Here is a 22,944-nt window from a genome sequence, read left to right as displayed (position 1 = left end):
AACTCCAAGTCACACTTGTTCAAACAACTGTTTTGCAAAAATGACAGCAGGCAATAGTGTCTGCAGCTATTCCTTTTTTGTCTGGGCTGCAGAATAAGTGTAGAAAACAAATCCTGAGGACACAAAGATACACAGATTACCAGAAGCAAAACTACATCAAGGCAGCTCACTCATGTTTGAGTGCTGGAGTGAAATGCAAATGCCACATTCCTCCTTCACCATGAACTAACACTGCATTTGGAAATTCTGGAGGTGAGAGGATTTGCAAGAAAAGCTGGTATCTATCTGTCCTAGGAAAATAAATGACTAAAGAAAGTATGCAGATACATCTCGGCACTACAGTGTAAGAACAACCACCTCTGAGCAAGACTAGGTGCAAAACTGACATGAGGAAATACCTAGAGATGTTACAAAAGCTCTGTTCCAGAAAAACATCTCCCCTTTACACTCCAGACTTTACCTGCTTGGCTTTTTAAGTGAGTATTCAGTTAAAGCAACAACAGTTCCTTGGGCATTCACCAAAAACTTTTTCCAGAAAAAGAACAATTAAATTGGTGACTGAAAGATTATATTGATGTGTGCTCAGGGTTCATTTTCTGCATATATTTAGTGCAAGCCTGTCTCTGACACCATCACTTCAGTAATCTGCCCCGAGAGGAAGCATTTCTCCTTCACTTCATTGGCAGAATAAGCCAATGGAAAACCTGAGCATGAGCTGAAATTAATGAGCACCATTATCTGCCATTGAACAATTAGTCCCAGTCTCATAGGCCTGGGATGAAAGAATATTTCTTACATGAGTTCTTAATACTTTCAGCACATGCACAACACAACGCCTCAATAAGACACCATTCTCAGAGCTAGCTTTCAGGCAGGAGTATGACAGAAAACAAGACAGGAAAAAAACAGTACAATCCCTCCACCAATCACTCCAGAAGCAGCACCAAAAAGCAGTTCCTAGACCCATCTCTTTATACTATCAACCCAGAAAGCCCAGCAATAAAGAAGGAAAAAAAAAAAAGACATATGCTATTACTGGTACTCACAAATCAAATCCTTTCCTACTCTTTTTGCAATTGCATGTCATACCCGAGTTTTAAGGATTTGTGAAAGCATTACCTTGTGATATCATCAAAAACTCCATAACCACTCTTCTTATCCATTATCCACTGTCCAATGAACATACTGGGAGAAGAAGAGGTCAGCTTCCCACTGCGCAGCAGCCCGTGCCCGTGCCGCATGTTATCCTGAAAACACCCCTCATACACCTCACCGGTAGCATAGCTGGAACAGCAACAACAACACAGAACAAGTAAGAGTCTTATCTACTGCTTTGCTGGGGGCTGGTTTTGGAGGTTTTGATTTATTATGTTTTGCTTGGTGCTTCCCTGAAACAGATAAGCCCTCTCTTTTTCCTTCTAGGAATTGCATTACAACCACACCAAATGGCAACTACAGTTAAAGTGTATTTGAGACAAAATATCCTTTAATACAAGTCTTTGGATGCTTTATTGTTTTAAAGCCACGCTGCCCAACAAGCAAGGGCATTGGAAGTGATATTTATCTCTCAAAATAAAGAATGTTATTGTAAGGTGGCAGCAACATTAGAGCAGACATTAATAACTGACCACTGTACAAGTTGCATTGTAAGAAAAGCAGAAAATAAACTACACTAACTATGACCACGAGTCTGCAGTGTAAGAAAGCTACACGCAGAGGCTTGGTCAGAGCATGAGCCCTGCTCTTCTGCAGCCAAGCAGTGACATCAACACAAGTGCCACAAGTTACCTGTACACTCCATGCCCACACATTTTTCCTTCCTTCCAGTATCCCACGTAATGGTCCTCCTTATTCAGTCCTTTGTTAGGCACTCTGTATTCACCATACCTGCCAGTGCAGAGATGGAACACAAGCAACTGTAACACCAATGCATTTCATTAACAGAGCAGATACACATCATGGAGCCATTCTAAAATCAGAATGCTCTCTCTCATTTTTGTGCATCTTTAACTACAGCACTCACAGATGATAGTTTTTATAAGAGAAAGCAAGAATTCCAGCATCACTAGATGGTCAATGTAGTCCACACTGCATTCTCCTGTTTGATTGTGACATGTTGTAAATACTGGTCTCACAGACACACTGAAGCATTTTTCTCAGGCCATGAGTCTTTTCAAATCATAAGACTGCTTCTACCTTTATTATTTTCTTCAGCTCTTGATAATTCAAGTACCCTCTATTCCAGGGAAAGCTGAGGACATATATTGCTACATAAAAGATTTTTTCAAAATATGTTAGCTTCAAATTATGCTCGGTGACAAGGAATTATTCACGATTTCAGTATGCCTGAAAAGAATGAGATACACAACTGTATTTATTGATTTTAATCTCCTGAAGAGATCAAAATCCAATTCTGAAGGTTGTCCTCAGAGCATGTCCACGCAACATGAAACTGCTGTTAACTGCTGAGACTATAACATGCATGCTGGAATACAAATATACACATTTGATAATCTCAGCAATTACAGCTAAATACTAATCCATTTCTTTCTGGCTGGGAGTTGTTTGCAGTATTTCCATCTCCAACAACCCTAAAATCTTCAGGATTAGTTACACTTAGTTACAAATGACCAAAGCTTTGATATTGTTTTATAGTTTGATGTCATACCAATAGCCAAGAGGAATTTGAAAAAGCTGTCTGTGGCTAGACAGCTATTTCAATTTCTATTTCAATTTTCCCCTCCAACCCAATATTTTAAAACATATCTTGAAGCCAACAGGACTCCTCGCATATTTTTATCCTGCCCAATACAGACATGTCTGCTCATAAGATGCATATAAAAATGCCTTTGGAAATAAGTTAGTAAGTCTCAACAGTGCTCTAAGCAGATTCTTACCAATGAAGTCCACAGATTAATTCAAAGCTGTTTAATACATTAAGTTATTTTCAAGCGGTTTTATTTGTTTCACCAGATAACATGATAATGTCCAGACCTTCCATTCAGCCTACTTTCAGTCTCCTCTGTAATAGTTATCTTCATCATCAAGATCACATATTCATATTAGTTTTCACCCAAACCCTGAAGTCTCAATTCAAGATTTTGTCTCTTGGCTAAATTACTAAACCTTTGCTCTACCAGAAATATAGCAAAGAAAACACTAGAGAAGATGCATCACTATGTTGTAAGTCAGGTCAGTAAGATTCACTGTAAAACCTTTAATTAAAAAGGTTTTGTTGTTTTCTCCTACAACAAAAGGTATTTCTTGCCTGGCTCCATAAGTAGTTAGAATATCTTACCCATCCTCCAACCCAGTCCGGAAAGTCCCAGAGTACATTCGTCCATCTGCCCATTTTAAGATCCCTCTGGAAAAAATACAAACCCATGCAAATAAGTAAGATAATCAGTTCACTTTGTACTTTACAAATACCTTCTGTGAGTAAACCTACTTATTGTTACAGCAACCACTTAATTTTGGTTTCAACAGTTTCATTCCAATGCTTTTACCTTCCATGGGGTTTTCCTGAAAGCCACCTCCCATCATAAACAGCATCCTTGAATCGAGGGTCCTTGTAGAAGGTGTATTTGGCACTGCGAGAAATAGGAGGTTCCTGTCTTGGCACATTCCCACCAGCTCCATACAGAATCATGTCAGAAGTCCCTCTAAGGGCCTGATCCACTGCTTGGCTTATTGCCCTCAGCCACTTGGTCTGAAACAGAAAGTGGTTCACGACAGAATTTAGCCAACAGCTGTCTTTGCACCAACTCTCACCTTTACAGCAAGCACAATCATGTTGCTGGCACTGCTCAGCACAGTGCTGTGCACAGTAACACTGCTACACTCGGGCACCATGTACAGCCAGCCTGCACACTTAGCTGCAGAAAGATTTCATTATTGGGGAATACTCAGGTAATCCTTCTCCCAGTTTCGTTTCACAGTAGGGGGAAAAAGCCTAATTTTTATCACTGAAGCCATGTCAAATTTGTAGAAATGCCTACCTTCTCCTGTGGTGTTGACGAAACAAGAACAAATTGCTCTTCGGGTGTTGTAATCTTCAACCCGTTCCTACACAGGGGACAAGTATTTTAATCTGTGAAATTCCATCCTGGAACCCCAAGGCTTCTTAGAGCACTGTTACTGTATTTTCCCTACCCCAGCTACCACTCCCTTTAAGTTAGCATTAAAAGAAGCAGCAGCAAAGAAGACTTGCTTCCCTCTCAACCACCTTATTCTTTCTGATGTTTACACAACTTTAAGAAACAGAAATACATTTTCTGAAACAAGAAAAAAGGGTACACATGGCTGCAATCACTGCTTTCCACTCCAAGTTCACAATAATTGGTTACAAAATGCTCATCTTCTCTCCCAAAAGATCAGACTATTTCAGCATCACAAGCAAAAATACTCACACATTACCAGCTTCTTCTGAAAGAGCTTCTACCCACAGTGTGGACAAGGGAAAGATATGGTGTGTTGAGAACTGTAGGAAAGGAGAACAGAAACATCATCAATTACTAACCCATTAACCTGGCCCCATTTTTTTCAAAATGGTTTCTTTTTTCCCTTTGTTCGAGAACTAGGAAAAACTGAGCATTAGGGACTCTTTCTACCACTTTGCTTCAAGGAACAGCCAACAGAAACCCTGCCAGCCACAGGGCAACTCAATGAAATGTTAAAAAGACACATAATTTCAGATTTACTTTTACACTGGAAAAACTTCACTATATGAAAAATATGTAATGCTATTTGAAGCAGAGAAAAGGTTTTGTTCCTGGCTGCAAGCTGGCTCACCTGAGCATGTACCAGAGCATCGTTGAAGAGGATGAACCAGTTCACAGAGAATCTTCCCGCGTGCTGCAGCGACAAGCCCCGATTGCTGCTCTCGCAGATCAAACGCCGCTCCGGCTTCCGCAAGGAGTCCTGCAGTGGAGTCAAAAGCAAAATGACAGAATCCCACTCCTCACTGACTGTGACTTAAGGTCGGTGCTTTAGTCTTTCATAGTAAAGGCCCAACCTTTCTAAAGAGTACTACAGCAACACCAGCTGGAAAAAACAGGAAGTGCAACTGGGACAGCAGCATTAGTAACAGACACAGGCAGAGTGAGCGGGAGATTCAAGCTGCTAATGGACTGGCAATCATCACCATACCGTCATTTTCCCAGGAAAAGTCTTCCAGAAGCCAAGGGTGTATTCTGCTTCTTTCATTTTTCTGCTAAGATGAACAGCAAGGTTCTCGTAACATGAACTAGAATCCTGCAGCTTCTGGTATTCTGGAGATGCCTGCAGGGCACGAGGTAAGACATAGCTGAGGGTGCTGCTGAACCCCTGTACCAACACCACCAACCAAGCTGCAATGCCACTGCTCATTTTATGAAATCAGCACTAACTGCATGACAGTTGGTCCGGGTAATAAGCAGAACAGATAAAATTACTTTCTTGGTCACATGTTCTGTTAGTGCCCTGATAGTTTTGTAAAACCACAAGAAGGTCCCTGAATGTTACAGGGAGAATGATTAATACACAATTACATTACCTTCTTTCTTGCAGCTTAACAAGCTGTCCCAGAAGTAGTGCTCATAATTGCAGGAACAATACTCTAAATCACTAATTACAATATTGGGCTAAATGTACAAGTAGTTACTGTGCCTGTTTAGTCATCTTTTATTTCAAAACAAAGTAATTATACACCTCTAAATGGGTGGTAAAAGTCTACCTAATAATATGTAGTGTTTTTTGTAGAGTATTACTGCCAAGGGTAGCTGCAATGATGCCAGATGAAACTGAAAAGCAAAAGGCAAACATCAAAACAATATAATTGCAATTAAGCACTCAGCCACACAAACAAGCTCTGGCAGAGTAACAAGTTTCTACCTGTCACATGATCTGTGTAGGTGGTGTAAGATTATGCAAATAAATCTACAAGATCTTCCCTGCAGCAAATACAAGTTTGAAGTAGATCCTCTGAGGAATAAACTGGTTTTAATTATCTGGCATTTACTTCACACAGTTACTTCCAAGCTATAAGTTTCATGTGTTTAGTTATTGCACTATAGATAGAAAAACCATCCTACCACTTCAAAACACGTGGCAAGCTTTAGCAAAGTTCTCGCATAATTATGAAGTCGTCCAAATGGCATGAAAAACAGAGCATTCAAAACTTCTACCAGCTGGAGGTTTTCCTCATTCTTCTCAGACAGTTTCTGTAGCAGCTCCTGGTTTTTACTCAAGAAGTCTCTAAATGATGGGACCATTAGAAAACAGAGGGATGAAAGAAGAAAAAAGCCATTAAGACATCAGTGATGTTTTATGTAAATTAGCCCAGATCATCCCTTTTTGGATTATCATAAACCAATAAAAATTGTAAGGGCAAATACATGCTGCTTATTCATCTATTCACAATTTAGTTTGAGGAAGTGCAGCAGTAAGGACATGTAGCTAAAACTACAACACGAACTTGTTTTTTACTTGTAATTTCATATGCTCAGTCATCAAACTGCCTGAAGGAAGTTGACTATGTTGCTCACTTGGAGTGTAACCAATTGCCTGTTTCCTCTTTACCACTTGATTAGTAAAGTACAAGCAGGTGAAAAGACATCCCCCATTGCTTTTAGAGTAGTAGTAGGTTTCTGACACTCTTGATTCATGCAAGAAGGCCTGAAAGAACTTAATTTTGCTCTAGTACACTTCCCTAAATATACTGAAATAATATTTCCCCCCTGCAGTTGTTCAAGGTAACTGAGTATCCTTCCCCTAACTATAAAAATTACATCCTACCTCAGAGAAAGGCAGGAAATCTGTTCAATCCTCAGTCTGATTTCCAAGAGGGATAACTAATCTAGTTCAGAGAAGAAGAGGGAAATGATTCTAAAGACAGTATATTAGCACACAAACCCAGGATTTCCTCATTAAAAGGAAAGCACACCTATTTTTCCCTCTCCTTTGCCATAGATATGTGCACACTGATGCAAGAATCAAGCTAAGAAAGCAAGCCCCAGGGACAGCAAAACACATCAAAGTTCACAGCAGACTCCCTAAGAATGCTACAGCATTAGTGAGATGCCATCGCACACAAAATACTGTACCTTGTCCAGGTCTGCTAGTGGTATTTAAGAACTCAGTTACTGAACAAGCCTTAGGAATAAAGTCTTTTTTAGAGGGAAGGTTGTTTCTCCTAGTTTTAAATTTATGCCTCTGGATAGCTTGCTATTTTTGATTTGAGATCCTCACATGGAGGTTCCTCTGTTGAAAAGCATCAAACAACAACTGACAACACACACTACAGCTTGTCTACTCTGTTTCTTCAGAGGACATGCTCAAAAACCTGCCAGCTATGGAGACTTCCATTGAAGCTGGTACTTTTTGAAAGTCAGGACTACATCTAATGCATTCATGCTGCAGAACATCCATAAAAAACGGGCTGACACCATTAACCATTTACTTAAGACAGTAACCCTCAGGGAAGGAGTGGGGGAAATTCATCATTACCAGCAAAAATATTCTTAACTTTACTCTGCAAGAAGCAGGACAAAACTTGCACGACATCTCTTCCCTGAAATGTTATTTACCTAATGAGACCTGGTTGCAGTAGGAGAAGCTGTGACACCCAGCAGTGACAACTGATGTGATGAATTCAGCACTGGGTGATTTCAGTATCAATTTTAAACAAGCTTATACTTGAACTAAGATTTCCTCTAAGTCACCCTAAAAATCCTGACCATTGAAAAAAGCTTCTCTGTGTCTCTCAGCAGGGTGATTCTGCATTTAGACTTTGGCACTGATCCTCAGGGGGCAGAATATTCTTTGTCCTAGGTACGTGGAACTTTCAGTACCATAACTTACACTGCATTCAAAGCGCTCCATAAATGTTAACTGAATTACTCATAACTGCAGAATTTGTGAAGGAAAGGCAGCGATTCCACAGACAAACTAAAAATTACCCTCAGTACAACAACTTCTTCAAAGAATTAGGATGAGAGACCCAGTGTCATTACTTTATTTCCCAGACAAAAATTCTATAGAAATGAAAAAAAAAAAGCTTTAGGATCTGAAAACCTCAACTGTACTGTCTCAGGCCTTAAAATACAATTCCTTCCTCACATTTACAGCATCTGTGCATGAAATAGAGCAAAGAAACCATGGGAGGCAGAGAAGATGCACATGCAGAAATATTATTTTTGCATCATTTTAAAGCACTTTCATAAACTTAAAGAATTCAAATAAAATTAATTCACCTTATCTACTGTAGCTAATTCTCTTTGGTATTTTCTTAACAGCAACATTTAAAAGAATAAATACTAACACTGAACAATGATGAACATTTAACCTTATTTATCTAAAGTTTTCAAAAATCATTATCTGAACTCTATGTTTCTTTGAAGGAATTTCCAATAACAAGCCTTTTTTCCTCCATTATCCACCTTCAAGATGAACTAACTGAACTCAGCAGCATTTTAACCTAAATTTTTATCACAGCTGGGAGGAGATAACTTTTTATCTGAAGGAAAAGGAATTAGTGTACTCAAGTATGCTGAGAGCAAGTCTCTGCATGGTCATTACTACACACATACACTCTCCATTCTTTACAGTTCTTTGCTAATTGATAAAAAATGTCAATAAATGGTAAAGGTTTGCTTACATTGCTGGCTTTGCAAGGAGCATAAATCCTCCCATTACGAGGAAGTTTGTTACTGAAGTACAATACCTAATATAGGGAAGAAAAAGATCTTCAATTACAAAATGAAAACATCCAGGAAAGCAGCAACTGTTGAAATGTCCAAGAGTTTATAATGACATCTGTAATATCTTTTACTACACAAGTTATACAGTACTTGAGCAACACCCAGTGTTACTGAACTCTTGGCATTCACCTTCCACATGGGGCAGTGAACATGCATTATTACATGTTTCTGCTGCCATTAGCACAATGCAGAGGGCTTAATTTTATTTCAACCTATTTCAACCTTCAACCTATTTCAACCATTCAGTACTACTAGCTTCTAATTATAGTCAAGATGGAAATTTCAAGAGAGGAATTTTCTCTTTTCCTGCTATTCAACATTCTGTGACTTCTCCCCATCACCATTAAAAAAACAAACCAAAACCACCTTTCTCCAAGTGAAGAGGTCTCTGCTTAGCAGAGAGGTCTCTGTTTAACAGATTATACTTGTGTTGCCTGACTGATCTTGAAAGGTGTTCATGGTGGAACGCTGAGATTCTGATGCCATACACATAAAAACATGTAAGCAATAGGGAGCAAAGGGGAAGGGCAGAAGACAAGCAGTAGTGAGAATAGAGATCAGGTATTTAAGTCTTTGAGGAAGAAAAAATTAAAACCTTCTATTCTCAGTAATAAGAACCAATTTTGAAAATTCAGGTTAAAAGAAAAATTCAAGTTGAAGACTAAGTAAGAAAATGAGAAAATACATATTTAGAATTATGAACAATCTATATGATAAACAGAGATGGAAGCTTCTTTTTTCGTGATACAGCATAAGTTTGTCACTGACCTAGCAAAAATGTTACTGGTTGTGCCTGTGTTCAAAAAAAGTGCAACTATTTATCCATTCAAACTGCTACTGCATAACAACTACTGCATAACAACCGAAGTTGATAATCTCAAAATTTTGTTTCCTTAGATATTTTTGGCTATCTGGTAACCAAGGCTACATTCAGATAAGACACTTTTAAACTTTCTGTTAAGCCATTATTTTTCACCAAAAAAACTGTAAGTATTAAGAATGAGACGTCTGTCACATTTAAATAAAATTGTCCAGAAACTAGGAGTTACTGATGGGAAAGACAGAAAACAGGTTAACTGCGTAGATCTTCTCTCCCAAATGCTTTAAGCCAATAAAAACAATAACTAGGAAAATCCAGACTTAATTCTGAGTACTAAAGTAGCTCCAGCTTTTGGGTGACAGGCGTAATGCCAGCTGTTCAGCAGGTATGAGGACAGAAGAATTTTTGTCTGGAAGACAATCTTTAGTTAATAACTACTGAAAAAGCATTTAGTAAGCTCAATAAACCCCCAAAGGTAGCTTTAATTACCAGCCTAGCAATGGTAAGTCTTACTACATTATACTACAAGATCCTTACTAAGTGATGAATATTTAGGATTACAGGCAGCAACCAGGAGTCTGTTACCCAGAGTTTCACACAAAGGAAGGTGATGATGTTCATGTGCTCCTGTAGTGAAGACCTGGAAATACATCTCACTACAAAATGAACCCATTTGTGTAAAAGTCTCCATACATTTCTAAATCACAACAATGCAACAGTTACATAGCTTTTCTTATGACCTACTTTCCCTTAACTCAGGGCTTGTTGCAGTCAGTAGATTAAGCCTGCAGAGACTCAAGATGAGAGGGAATTGGATACTTGCTCAGTATAACTATCCAAAAAGAGACTGGAATGCTTCAGGATGGCCAAGCTCCTGGCTTCTTTTACTCCATGAAGAAAGCTACTTAAAGAAGCTCCATGTTGACCAATGAGATAGCACAGCTTGCTGAACCTGCTTGCCATTTCCTGCAACAACTGGATTGTATTTGCATTGCCCAAATTATCTGTAATAGACCAGAAAGCAATTTAGCTTACCTTAAGAAAGAACAGCACCCATTAACAGAGAAAATCTCAATATGGTGCTGTTTAGGTGTTTTGTCAGCACTTTCACCTCACGGCTATATTATCCACAATTAGAAATTCAATAGTTTTAGACTAAATACAGCTCAAATAATGAAGGTATTTCAGGTGAAACCATTAGGAAAGTGCAAATATTAACTGAATGAACACTGTCAAAATGCAACTGTCTTTCACCTCTTCATCCAAACAGAGGAGAAAGCAAGAGTTTAGTTTTATCTTGAAAATGTATTATTAGGTTTAAATTTTGCATAACAGAAATTTGTTGTGGAATGTAGGGGAAAAAATAAAGGAAAATATTAAAAGAAGGTCTTACCTAAACCTAAAAGAGGTCTAAGAACCTGAGATTTGATCTCGCTCAGTTTGAAATAAAACCTTCTCTCAGTAGCAGCCAACTCATGCAAACTGGCAATATATCCCATTACGTTTTTGTCAACTAAGGCCAGACAGTTGTCACCACCAGCTATCACATTGCTTATGTACCCTATCTGAAAGATGAAAAAGAGAAAAAACAGCGGCTTCAATGTTTTTCTTTTTACAAATTTAAAATTTAAAAAATAGAGTAATGCAAATAAAGCATATTTTGAATAGCACTAAGTGATAGTAAGCATCAATTACTTTCAGTGACAAACAACCCATTCAGTACTGGCTTAATACAAGAATGACAAATGTTGAAGATACATTTATAGCCACTGCTTTTCATTTTCCTGACTCTGACAGAATCAAAAGACAATAAATAGACCACCTTTTAAGGTGGCTCATACATACAACTATTTCATGTTTAAGAGACAGTGACTTTAAGTTCAGTCACTTTAGAATAATTTCTCATACATTTCTCCTACGAAACACAAAGAATATACTTTATTAGAACTATGATTGTGCTCTGAACAGGTCCTTTCTGGATCTGGAATATGTAAATTTATTGATAAGAGTCCAGTTCATTGACACTGCAATATTCCTAATAGTAGTACTTGCTTTCCACAGTAATTCAATGCAAGATTCTTATCTAAGGTCAGCACAACTGCCACCAGTGCACTGGGGTTCCTCACTAATTTTGGCTCACATGCAAAAGTGAGTAATTCAGAGTTTGAGCTCTACTTTTATTTTCTTAATTGCTAAATAGAGGATTCCTTTGAAACAGAGCCAAAGTTGTTCAACAGGCAAGCAATTCTTATATGCAAGAGCCTACCAGTGACCCTTGAAGAGAAGGGAATGGCTAGCAACAATCTTACAGAAGGCATACAGGTGTGTGTGTCTGCATGCACATAGACCCAGTGTCTAAATCTCTGCCCTTCCTCAAAACACTTTCCAAACAACTTTTCTGCTCAATTTAGGGAAATAGCAGTGATACCCAGAGGTGCTAAGGCAGAGACACTCTCTACCCTCACTATTTCCTTTTTGTTACCTTAAACTCATGTTGGTCTGAAACCACACACAAACTGGAAGAGGACGTGCAGAGTTCACACCGCTACCTCATGTCAACCTCAAGGCACATGTGTGATTCAACTTCATGAAAAACACTGTGCAGGGGCACCTCCTGTCTCCCATTAACAACAAATGCACATTTTTGCTCACATCACCCTTAGCACTCATGTGAAAGGGAGGGGTAGGGAAGGAGAAGGTGCAGAACTCACAGGGACCTTCTGCCCAGTCACAAACAAGAGGCAGAATATCAGAATGGAGTAACAGAACAGAGCAACCAGTGGCCTCAGCCAGCTGAGAGACAAGAAAGTGAAGAGCAATAGCACTGAAGACTGAACACAGACTGGTGAAGCAGAGCACAATAAGAGTGCATTTCTGCAGCACGCACAGATGGAAGGAAATGGCCACTAGAAACACCTCCCTGTCCCTCAAAGAGAAAGGAAGGTCAAGAAACAGGCAGGGGAGAGATCAATACTAAATCAGCCTCTTCTCTGCCTCCCATCCAATGTGCTCCTCATTTGACTACTAGGAACCAACCATGGGGCTTGACACCTTTAAAGCTCATCAAGCCACCAGCACCGTGCTGTTTCCTAAGAGCACCAGTATGATCTGACTCAAAGGAAAAGATACTCACCTTGCTACAAGCTACTAACAAAACTGGACACTTAGTACAGCTATTTTCATTCAAATTATTTTCTGTTGATTTCTCCTGGCCACAGTAATATAATCCAGGTTGGAAGTCTTTCTCATCTGCTAAGAAGAGAGAATAATCTAGTCCTGCCGCTGTAGTCCAAATACCATCACCGCACACCTAAAATTCAGGAGGAAGGAAGGCATTAAAAATCATCACCCAAAGCTGGAAGGAGAGAAAAGTACATAACTCTTCTAGTCACACATGTACATAATACACCTGCCAAGACAAAGTATTGCAATGATCAGTCAATTTTTCAACTTCAGTGTCTCATAACAATTAAACTCCTTGTACATATACAGAAAACTTTCCAGTTTTCTTTCTAATGGCTGATTTTTTTGCCTTTCAGTTACAAATCAGTTTTATTTTTAAATGGGCATCAAGTGAGTTTGATTAAAGTTGGAACACTATTCTCCCCTCTGCATTTAACTAGGAAATGTATATAAACTTGGGAGACAGTCCATCTGCTGTAAATTAATTTGCATAAGGCCTAAGCAGGAAAATTATGCAGCTAGCTTTCCATTAAGATAAGCACTAGAAAACATGGGAAAGTCTGTGGTCTAACCCAAAAATTGTTATTTTGCTATTCACTCAATGTGATGAAAAATTCAAAACAAAGAGAAAACCCACTGCCAAAATTCTGCAAAGCTCCGGAAATATGGAAACAAACAACAAATGCGGCCATGGTCCAGCCAAGTTAAAAACACTAGAAACAACAGTTTAGAAAAAAAACAAAGTTCTGGAGTGTTCAGAAGTTTCAACACTGCAACATAAGTATCAGAGAAACCAAGCATAAGGTAAAAGTGAAATCTGATAGGAAGATACAAAGAGTCACATTTCTCAGTTCTGGAACTTCACTGTGGTCAAAAACCAGAGGAAGTCTGTGTAAATGATTTCTTGGGTAGATTTTTACAAGCTCATCTAAAGATCCTTTCACAGCATAAGCCAAAGGGCTCTATTATTAACTAGCACATAGATCCATGAACAGGTCCTTCTCAGAAACTATTCTGCATTCACTTATATAAGAAGAGACCCCAAAATGAAAGAAGAAAAAACACAGAAAACAAAGTACCTTTGCAAGACGAGGGACAGTTGTTGGAGAGTTCAAGTGGCCAAGCTGGCCAGAGATATTACTGCCCCAGGAATACACCTGCAAGAAGCAGTGCTGAACATCAGAATGTACATTTATATGCATGGAAACATACTGAACTGTGGTAGTACAACACATCAAACACAAAAGTCAAGGCTATAGGAGCCATGTACTGAGAAGCATTTCCTTAATTTTCACTGCCTTCCTACATTCTGAGATTGTCTTCTCACATTCAGAAATAGAATGCACCAAAGCAACTCACAGCAATCTTTAAACATAATGTTGATGGTACATGCAGAACTTGAGCAGAAATAAAATTTACATTCCACACTACTTCCATGCTGCCTCCTGCAAACAGGAACAAAAGTTTAGAAGCAAAAAAACCTATAAACTAGAAAAGACCAAACATGATAATTATGTCAGAGAAACAATAAATGGTGACAATCACTTGTACCTGGGATTTGGCAGTGAGTGCTAAGGAATGATGGCCGCCAGCAGAGAGGTGAATCACTTCCTTACCATCAAGGCTTTTCACACAGAGTGGCTGAAGCCTGTCAATCCCCAGAACCCATAAGGTGAGGGAAGAGGAGTAGAACGTAGGAAAGAGAAAAAATATTATCAGAGGTACTGTTAACGCAGAAACACTCAAGGTTTTATCTCCTTCCCCAAAACAATTTAGAAAAAACAAAGATATATGGAACCTTCTGGCAATAAACCAGCTTAAGTCAAAATGGTCAGGAAGGGCAAAAGTAATGGCAGATCTCACCCCAATTTGGACAAAGTCGAAATATCACCAAAACTGTTCCTGATTATGAAGGGTAAAATTGGAACTGATTGATGCCCAGTAACAATACAGCACAAAACATAGTACTTGGAGAAACTTAGGTCATAACACATAAAAGAACAAACAGACACTGCATGGCAGATGTTTAAATTTGAGAAGCTGAGACAGTTCAATACTCAAAATTTTCTAGCAAACTACTGAACAAAAAAAAAAAACATTTTTCAAAGAAATCTCACCTTGGCAGAACATCACCATGCCCTAGCTGTCCTTCTTTGCCCTTCCCCCAGCTCCACACCTCTGTTCTTAGAGAGGGCAAAAGAGCATCAGCTTCACCACTGTAGGTTGGAGTCAGAGCCACAGTCCTCATTTTTGCCCGTCCTACCTTCCGTAAGAGCCTTGGGGAAACTGAGCAGAGGCCAAGAATGAGAAAAACTTCTGATCATTTTGGTAAATGTATCACTCAGATTGTGTGTTACACAGTAATTACTTAATAGCAAGTGATCAACACTTCTCAAAGCAGGTTTAATTCAAGCCTGAGAAGAAAGATTGACAGCTAAGACAATAGGGTATGGATACAAAGAAGGAACATAGATGCTAAAACCAGGTAGATGTCAAGCTGCTAAAGTATAGTAGACATAAGAGAACCAAGCAGTTATAATGAAGTAGATGACCCAAAACAAACTATACATTAAAGTGTTTTGAAGCAAAATATATCCTTGCAATGAACACAAGACTTCAATACTTCCTAAACCTCCCCTCAAATCCAAGATCAATATAGAACTAAACCATATACACATTCAGAGCAATTAACAGAACTAAAATCTGTGACAGAACAAAGTCATTAACTTTGAAGTTCAGCAGTGGGAACTGGAATACCTGTAGGTCCCTAGCTCAAAACCAGCTCAATGCAGTGCAGATTACAGACCACACAGATTTTTATCAGCTACAAAACCAACATGAAAGATCATTTGGTAATATGACTCCTCCAATGTGCTTGCTTTACCTTAATTTAACAATGAAGACCATATATATGTAAACCCACTGTTTTTAGTTTTCTTAGGATGAAGTATCTGCTAGTCTTCACTCTCTCCACTGCTTTCAAGCCCGAAGATATCATTTAGAATTCACACACAACTTGGAGAGATCATGAGATTTGTGTTTAATAAATATTTGGGTTTTTTTCACTTATAAACCTCCACATTATTATAAGTTTTTCAGTGTTTTTTCCCCAACATGCTTGTTTACCTTGTGACAACAAGCCAGGTAGGGACAGCCTTCGACTCCCTCCTTCAGATTCCTCTTCTCTAATATCTACTAAACTGGAACTCTTCTTCCCCTGCATGGATTCCAGCCTGACTTGCTCTTCTCGACTGTCCTTCAGAGCTTCGGGCCCCGGGGACCTGCTGCCTGGCTGAGCTCCTGGCTCACTCGAAGAGGTGCCATAGAAGTTCATGACTTTCTTCAGGGACAAGGCTCCAGCCTCGTAGGTGGCAGCGACTCTCACCCCAACCGCTGAGGCACACGAGGCCACCAGGCTGTTCAGGGTGGAGGTGCTGCTACCCGGAGGGCCAGGGATGCAAGCACCGAGCTGCTCCTCTTGAGATGGCTGAAACCAAAGGGAAATGGGAAACTAGCAGAGCACACAGCACAGAACAGTAGGATGATGATGCACATCCACTATTCAAACTATGGGCCAGACTGAAAACCATATAAGGTTTATTATAAATGCTTACTGTAAATTACAGATATGTTATAACTGTATATAATATAAATTATCTAGGTTTTTTATACTTAGGTGTACATCTATTGCTCAGAATTATTTTTTTAAAGGTAGCACCAAGCAACATTTCTAAAAGGACTGGGCTTTGTCTGTTGCACCTGGCTTGTAGCTCATCCATAAGAGACTGCAAATCTGGAATTTTAAATACCAACCAAAAAGGATCTTTGCAAACAAATATAAAAAGGGATATAATTTTAAGCTTATTGCCAACTTCTTTGCCACCAATGAAAGTGCATCAGTAAGCATGTTCCATTTTGAGAGAGACAAGTTCTCTTTTCAATATGTTAAAAGGTAAACAGCAATTCATGGATTCATTTTGCAAGGCCTATCTTAAAACCAGACTGGGCTGTGTCCCCTTACACCATTGTTGTATCCATACAAAGTCAGTAATCATCAAGTCACACTAGGGACAAACTGACTGAAGGCAATTATTAGCCCCAACACACCATTACCTGTAATAGCAATCAGCTGAACCACCAAATAAGAAAAAATGCCCAAAATGACCTCTGACAAATAGTTTGAATATTAAAACAAAGTCAGCAAAGTCCCATTTTCCCATCTAATACACAATGGAAAATGGTATTATTACAAGCACTACAGCTCATTTTATTCTGCCAAAACAAAATCAATCCTTGACTTCTTTAAAGCTTTAGGTTAAAGGGCTGAGATGTTTACTTCATCCTATTTCTAAAAGGCATACTCGGCAAAACAGGAAAGAAGTTTTCATTTGTGTAGGAAAGCAAAGAAAAATGAAGGATTTTACTAATGCTGAAACACTATATTAGACCTCATCTCTGCTCTTCACCTGTATGTCAATTGATTCAGTGAATCAATTCCAGTCTTGATTCCTGAAACTGTGCAAGGAAAAGAGTGCTCTGGAAATATGCCAGGAACAAGGAACTGAAAAAGGGAGCATGAAACTATGTGCCTCGGTCATTTCTCAATGCTGGAGTTCTTGCAAGGGTCTGAAGAGTCCACAACTGCTAGAACGCATTCATAATAGCAAAAAGCAAAAGAAAAAGCAAATGTATTTACACAACATTCATTTTTCTAAAGGCAGTTTTCCTCAGAGTAAGAAAGTATAACTTGCTGAACTACCAAGTTACTGGACAGATTTTAAAACTATGGGAGTTTTGTTGCCACCAGAAGCAGTAACAAAAATCAACTATTTTTTAGGTATTGCAAAATTTATTTCCCAGAGAAATAAATGTGGAGAATGTTTTACCACAATTACTAAAAAAAAATAAATTTATGACTGCACAACACTTCAAATTGCAAAAGAAATTCTCGTAATTCCAGTGTCTGTTTTGCTAATTACACCACAAAGCAGCAGGGCTCCTCACAGGACAGTGGTTAACTAAGGACTGCCAGACTGTACTGCAAGATTCTGGATTAGTTTTCTGTCTAGTAACTTTTGGGGTCTATCTGCTTCCCTTTACCCCTAATTACATTTCCTTTTTATTTCCCCCCTCTCTAAAAACCAGAAAACAGTATTTTGTCAGGGAGCCACAAGCAGCTCTTGAACCATCATGTCAAGCATTTTCTGATGCTTACTAAGAGATGAGTACTTGACTGTTCTGCTATAGCATCAAAACAGTGCTGTTGAATCATTTTCCATGCTACACAAAGTAGTACTTACACATCTCCCACTGGTTTTTATGAGTTTGTGCCTCCCCAACATTATTAACATTAGAAACCTTTTGGTCAAAGCTTTTAGCAATTTGCAATCCAGAATTTTTAACTGATTGAGAAATCAGATGGATTTGTGAGGGATTTGTTCCAGGTACAGAAATTAAACCTATACATTAAAGGTAAATTGGATGAGTACCAGTAAGATCCACTGAATCCTTCTACCCCACACAAATGGGAATCCATGCATCAGGAAACAGAGCATGAAATTGGCTTATGTGGTTCTGGTACTGCAGATCATCAGGAGAGATTAAAGCACTGTTAAGGCTGCCCACAATGAAGGCTCACAATTGAACAACAGTGGAGGATAAAAAAATCTTCAACTTAAAAGTTGAGACTCATCAGTAAAAAAGCCACTTGGAAACCGTAAAAATACCACAGCTATATTAAAGTTTTTCATTTGTAAAAAGAGTAATGTTGTCACATATGCAAGAGAAGTTATTGCAAATTATGAGCTGTGATTAGTGATTAGGTACTAACCTGTTCAGGCTCTGTACAGATGTTTTTATTCAGGCTCTCATTTAATGAGCTATCTGACAAACCAATTAAGTACTCTTTCACTTCTTTTTTGTCTGAGAACAGAGTGTTTCCTGAACTAGAAATTCCACTATCTTCCCGTCCATCGCTGCTGGAAAGGCCACTTGGTCCCTCAGATTCTAAACCAACAAGCCTATGTTGTTCCACAAGTGGTTTCTGAAAGTCTTCACTTTGGCCAGCTGTTCCACTTTTGCCTCCAGGGGTGTCTGACGATGGACAGAAAATGTGGTTTTCTGGCTGGTTATCAGACAGTGCTACACCCAGTGGGCAGCAGTGACTATCTGAAATGATTACATGATCTTCCTTGTCTGTCATGGTAATGAGAGGCTGACTGCAGTGATTGCATCTCTCTGGGATAGGCTTCATTTCCTGCACAGGGAGACATTGTACCAGAGCCAGGCTGTGGTAGGCTCCACAAGCAATCTGGAGCACAACACGTCCTGCCAGGTGCTCTACCTTCTGCGGCTTTGTCACTGGGAAAGTTGTTGTTATGAGGCCGAGCTGGCAGCCACTCCCCCAGGCCCATATCTCTCTGCTCAGCGATAGTGCCAGTGTGTGCTCCTCTCCACATGCCAGCTGCAAAATCCGTACTGAGAGCAGAGGGCTGGTTTCGGAGTCACAAATGCTGACGAGCTGGGGCTCTGGCACACAGGGCTCATTAGCAACGGCGCACTGGCCAGCAGAATTGTCCCCCCACATGTACACCACACCGCTCTCCGTCACGGCTCCATTGTGGAAGCTGCCAGCTGCCACTGTAATAATACGGTGTCCAAGCAAAGTATTTTCTAAGATAGGACTGTTAGCACATTCCTCAGGCTGTGACTTCCAGGGCAGCTTTCCAAAACTGTAGACCTCTCCACCTGGGAGGGCAGAAAAAAGAAAAGCAAATCCTAGTATGAGTGTAAAACCAATTGTTAAACCAATGCAAAAATACTGCTTCAGACAAACAGATATGAATTCCTACCTTAGTCGAGGCTCAGCAAAACTATAGCTATTGATATAAGAAGGCTGCTGGTTGCTCTCTGTAATTGCTGCTGTAAAGTTCTACACCTCACGTTAATGTAACCCTGTGAATGCATGTACTGTTAAAATAAGTAATGCTTTTTTTGCTAAAATGCCAATTATATTCCAGTCAAGTGAGCTAAGTGTATTCATTGGTCCTTTCTAATTTAAGAACACCATAAAGACATACAAATGCGTACGAAAAGCACAAAGTACAGTCCTCATAATTCAAAATACAGATCTAGTATCACTTCTAAAAGAAAAAAACTTGACAGTAACTGAATATTGCTATTGTCCCAGACTGTTTCAATTAAGGTGTTTATTACCTTCTGTTAGAAGTAACCCATGATGGATTCCAAGGGCTGCCTGTAACACTGCCTTTCCACTGAGGCCTGGAAGCCTTTCTGGAGTCACGGAGCAGGAACCAGCCTTCCAAACATAGACCAGGCCTCTCTCTTTGGCTCCTTCTGCCTCTTCTGAGCTACAAGGATTGAATGAAATTGGAAGACAATCAGAAGTTTTCCATGGTTCAGTAATGCCTATGTAGGAAAGGCTTAGTAGTTCAGACATTACTTCTACCTTCAAGCCAACATATTTAAATTAGTATTATCAAATTGTAAAGTAAATGCTATTTAAATGAAAAAGTAAATGTCTTCTGTCCGAAACCATAAGTTTTTTTCTCATTTGTACTTTACCACATACCAATTGCTCCCATTAATAGTGTGTTTAAAACATTACATGTCTAAGAGCTCATCCTTTATACACTTTCATTTCTACCTCTAAAGATAGAAATGAAGTTTTGATTGTTTGGGTTTTTTCCTTTTTTGTAAATTCTTAATGAATGTTGCAGATTCAAATGAGCCAGTTATTCAAACCAACTGAACCATGAAAAAACAAATATCCTGAAAGACTGCGCAATAATCAGGGCCTGCAGGAGTGACTGGAGCTATGCAAACTTCAACACACTGGGGCTTGAATGCTCAGTCAGCAACTTCTCCAACTCGGCACAAAGAAATTCCTCGGAATTTTGACAAGCCCACAGTTTTAACAATTTGCAGAATCCATTGATTTAAATACAAAAAGTTATGTTAAGCATCAATATAGACTAGATTAAATTAAGACCAGACTTAAAGTTAAATTAAGAGTAATGATTAAGTTTCCTTAGAATTTTATACAGACTAGACTGTTATCCCCTCAGAAAGAAAAATAATAAGTTTAGCCCCTAATTTGACAATAGCCAAGTCACTCACTCCTTGCATAAATCAGTTCTTGCACCTTGACATGAACTTGTGAAATTAAATATATTAAGATGGCAAGGGAAGCTTTGACAGAATTACAGCCCTTGACTAGAAGAGATGGCACAAGAAGTAAAATGTACTGGGAACCTGCGCCAAACCCATAAAAAAGCTATTCTGATACACCACACTGCAGGCAAGCATATGCAAGTAGTCCTACTCCTGCAGGCCATGGATTTGTTAAACTATGTATTTTGTTAACTGTGGTACACAGGATGAACACCTTTACACAATCTGCCTCTGAAACATTCAAGTTAAGAATAGCTAAGAAATCAAATTATCTCTCCTAGCTCCTGTGTCTATCCCAAATATTTGTTTTTCTACAAAATGAAAAGAAAAAAAAAACAACTTAAAAGGTGACAGTCTTGAACTCTTCTAATATTCAAGTAGTTTATTCCATAAAGCAAACAGACTTAAAATGCAGAGTCTACCTTGCATTTCAAATACATAAGACTTGTGTTTAGAATAGAAATAAATTAAAAAAAAACCAATCAAATAATATATACACAAAGAAAAACAAAAGCTTAAAAATTTAATATCCATATAAGGATATTTCAGCTAAGATAAAAATACAGATTTTACACAGATAGGCAAAGCACTCCAAAGAGCACAAAATGAGAATAATGAGATTTTCATCAATATATTGTACATCAAATCAGTTCAACATCCGATATTTGTGCTTTTATCCATTTAACAGATATTCAGAAAGCAGTCTAAAACAAATTTGGACATTCACATAACAAGATTTGTGACAAAAACATCTGACCTCTATCAAGTATCTCAGTGCAAGAAACATCTACTGCAGGGCTACTGATCCAGAATCAGAATTCACAGGTGCAGATACCAGACAGGATGTCCTGTTCACTTGGGAATGTTATTTTCAAGTTTGTAGCCTGTGGGTATGTCTCCAGAAATTACAACAATCAGCTTAAAAAAGAAGTTGCTGTTGTAGCAACTTTAGTGTTCCAGACACAACTGAAGCTAAGTTAGTAATCTTCCCTTTAGTGCAAGTTTTAGTACAAGTTACATAAAGAGTATGCTGATATCACTCAATTTTCCTGGATGATAATGAGCTGGCCTATTTCAGGGAGCCTCTGTGGTTTCACCTAGCTGCTCATTCTTACCTTCTTTCCTGTGAGTCCATCTGTCAGTGGCAGCACTCCATCACCACCAAATTGTTCCTCTTTCAAAAGGAACAATATAATTTTCACAAACTGAAAAACATAAAACCAGCTATTTAATCACAAATAACATAAAACAATAACAACAAAACCCAAAAAAACTCCAAAAGTTTTGCTCCTGAATTCAATAAATAAACACTTCCACAATGCCAGGATGGTTCAAGTATTTATATTTAGTTCACTCACACTGAGTTGGCAGACAGAAAATAACAGCCAGACTCATCCTAACTACTCAGCTCACAATGGGTCTATTGTAAGGACAGAATGAACAAAACCTCCTTCAAAGGCAGAAATTCACATCAATCTCTCTATACAATTCTCATTACACCACTCAAAGACCACCAAATTGATTCATTTTCAGTCATAAGACAGAATTCAATATTCAGCTAAATTTAAGGTGAACAGATTTGCATGAGCAGAAAATTATTAGGAGCTGAATTTGTAACTTAATTCCTGAACCAAATCACACATCACCATCAGCAGGTGCAATTCTGCCTGAGCAGAAATGCAGAAAGCAGAGTTCAAAACATTTCTTCATGCAAACTGGTAGCCTATGGAGATAAAGACAACTGTGGAAGGCAAGGGAAAAGAAGTGGCTGCTCTAGCTACTATTTCATTCTCTCCGATGTTGAATTTTGCACGTTTACCCTCACACCTTTCCATCCTCATGAAGATAACTTTGTATTACTTTTCTTGGAATAAAACAAAGCTACAGTTAATCTTTGTTTCTTAGGATCTGTTTGGCTTCTTTTAGTATTAAAACAACTGTAATTGCTCTTGATCTACTGCCTTACTATATGAAGTATTACAATTTTAGTTACAATAATACATGTGTATA

At 38.7% G+C, this 22,944-nt stretch overlaps 1 protein-coding gene across 2 annotated transcripts in view; it reads right to left on the bottom strand.

Annotated features, from left to right (window-relative positions):
* The window catches only part of ALS2 (alsin Rho guanine nucleotide exchange factor ALS2), a 36,992-nt gene that overhangs the window by 10,497 nt on the left and 3,551 nt on the right, over positions 1–22,944 (bottom strand). For both annotated transcript variants that reach the window (XM_021555454.4, XM_021555455.4), the window contains exons 2-21: positions 22,050–22,139; positions 19,957–20,111; positions 18,572–19,488; positions 15,868–16,228; positions 14,859–15,027; positions 14,293–14,389; positions 13,821–13,898; positions 12,692–12,868; positions 10,952–11,123; positions 10,382–10,562; positions 8,636–8,701; positions 6,072–6,234; positions 5,149–5,280; positions 4,792–4,920; positions 4,410–4,480; positions 3,999–4,065; positions 3,507–3,709; positions 3,299–3,364; positions 1,789–1,887; positions 1,120–1,284 (exon numbers count right to left, since the gene is read on the bottom strand). In XM_021555454.4, coding sequence (XP_021411129.2) covers positions 1,120–1,284; positions 1,789–1,887; positions 3,299–3,364; positions 3,507–3,709; positions 3,999–4,065; positions 4,410–4,480; positions 4,792–4,920; positions 5,149–5,280; positions 6,072–6,234; positions 8,636–8,701; positions 10,382–10,562; positions 10,952–11,123; positions 12,692–12,868; positions 13,821–13,898; positions 14,293–14,389; positions 14,859–15,027; positions 15,868–16,228; positions 18,572–19,488; positions 19,957–20,111; positions 22,050–22,069 — 3,488 coding nt within the window. In that variant the 5' untranslated portion in view covers positions 22,070–22,139. The remainder of the gene's footprint in view (positions 1–1,119; positions 1,285–1,788; positions 1,888–3,298; positions 3,365–3,506; positions 3,710–3,998; positions 4,066–4,409; positions 4,481–4,791; positions 4,921–5,148; positions 5,281–6,071; positions 6,235–8,635; positions 8,702–10,381; positions 10,563–10,951; positions 11,124–12,691; positions 12,869–13,820; positions 13,899–14,292; positions 14,390–14,858; positions 15,028–15,867; positions 16,229–18,571; positions 19,489–19,956; positions 20,112–22,049; positions 22,140–22,944) is intronic.

The sequence above is a fragment of the Lonchura striata genome, chromosome 7, assembly GCF_050655825.1.
Source record: "Lonchura striata isolate lonStrDom1 chromosome 7, ASM5065582v1, whole genome shotgun sequence".
In the NCBI taxonomy this organism is placed as follows: domain Eukaryota; kingdom Metazoa; phylum Chordata; class Aves; order Passeriformes; family Estrildidae; genus Lonchura; species Lonchura striata.
Note: the sequence above shows the minus strand (reverse complement) of the source record. Positions and strands in the feature narration are given on the sequence as shown.